This window comes from Trachurus trachurus (assembly GCF_905171665.1).
Source record: "Trachurus trachurus genome assembly, chromosome: 19".
Lineage (NCBI taxonomy): Eukaryota > Metazoa > Chordata > Actinopteri > Carangiformes > Carangidae > Trachurus > Trachurus trachurus.
Window position 1 is genome coordinate 1,276,327 of NC_139913.1, and position 1,700 is coordinate 1,278,026.

General features: G+C 48.4%; 1 protein-coding gene across 1 annotated transcript; it reads left to right on the top strand.

Annotated features, from left to right (window-relative positions):
* Positions 1-1,042: 1,042 nt before the first annotated feature.
* On the top strand, positions 1,043-1,429 carry smim36 (small integral membrane protein 36; the record flags this gene model as incomplete). The annotated part of the gene is made up of 1 exon (XM_083994801.1): positions 1,043-1,429. One exon carries the CDS (start codon positions 1,043-1,045, stop codon positions 1,427-1,429), a length of 387 nt encoding a protein of 128 aa, XP_083850927.1.
* Between the last annotated feature and the right edge of the window lie 271 nt (positions 1,430-1,700).

A 1,700-nucleotide genomic window follows, 5' to 3' on the forward strand; every position in this document is an offset into this window, starting at 1 on the left:
GCCACCTACAGGACGTCACACAGTCACTCATATTATATTATATTATCATCCAGATGAAGGCACCGAGAGAGGGAGGGAATCGAACGCTCTTAATGTGAAGGAGTGGATTCAGTCTGCATATGTGCATACTGAGAATAACACTGAGCTCTGTGTTTTCTATTGGTTCAACATTGGTTAACATCACATTCATGTTTGTTAATGGTGAATATATGTTATATGTATATATTAAGTCCATATGATCAATATGTTTCTAATGTGTTGATGTGTGAGTGCAAATCATTACTACTGTGTTTTATGTGAAGTTTGTGTTTGAGTGTGTGACTGACTGTGTTACGTAATGTTAATGTTTCGCTCTCTAAAGAAGCTGCACAACAGTTGAACTGTTTTTAACACACGGACAGTGAAACGTGTTCAGTTCTGTCGGAGCAGCTGAGGCCGTTTGTTCTCTGAGCTTCTTTCTGCTTTTAATCTAATTTCATTTCAAATGTAGAAAAAATAATCAGTCGGTGACATAATGAAGCCGTTTGTTTGTTTAATACATATTACATGACTTCTTCTGCTGCTGGCCGGCTGACAGGTGTGTGTGTCTGCATGTGTGTGTGCGCGTGGCCTCCATCTTGGATCGTGTCATTCAGTCGCTTCGTGTTTAAAACGTGTAGTTGGCAAAATCAAAATGGAGGCTTAAGTTATTAAAACTGAGCAGCTTTAATCATTGGCTGCTGAAATTCAAGGTTGGAGGAGCAGCGAGGATTAAAGCTCAAAGCTCCACTCGTCCTGCTGTCACTCTCTCTCTCTCTCTCTCTGATCCTCTCATTTCATCTCTGTCTCTCGCCCTCTCCTCTGTCTTTTGCTCGTCCTCTCTCTGCGACCAGCTGTCCGTCCGTCCGTTCTCCATCACCACAGTCTTTTTTTTTTTTTTTTCCTGCCTCGGCCTTTTTCGCCCAAACCTCCTCATCTCTTCTCTTCTCTCTTCCCGTGTCGTTCTCTGCCGACTTTCCCATCATCCCTTTCTTTCTGTCGTGGCGAGATATGAAGTGGCGCCATGGGTTTCATGGAATTCTACCTGGAGATTGACCCCGTCACGCTGAACCTGATCATCCTGGTGGCCAGCTACGTCATCCTGCTGCTCGTCTTCCTCATCTCCTGCATCCTGTACGACTGCCGGGGCAAAGACCCCACCAAGGAGTACGCCCCCGACAACGCGCCGGCGCCGCCCAGCCAGTCGCCCATCCGCCTCGTCGTCATGCAGAACTCGCCCACCTCGTCCCGCTACGAGCCCACCGGCAACGCCGCGGGCCACGGCCACGGTGGCGGCGAGCTGCCCACGCCGGACCTGAGCCGGGACCGAGGAGAGAGGGACAGGGAGAGGGAGAGGGAGAGGGAGCGCGAGAGGGAGAGGGAGAGGGAGAAGAGGAGTACTCTGGTCTGAGGAAGAGGAAGAGGAGGAGGAAGAGGAGGATGAGGAGGAGGATGAAGGCTCTGACTGTTAGTGAAGTGCTGCTGTGTCTCAGCTCTGGACTCTTCTTTGATTTCTTAACTTCCCTCGACGAGCTGCTGAACTCAGCAGGAGGTAAGACACCAAACTGGTCGCCCCTCCCCCACCCGATCAAACTGATGATAGATAGATAGATAGATAGATAGATAGATAGATAGATAGATAGATAGATAGATAGATAGATAGATAGATAGATAGATAGATA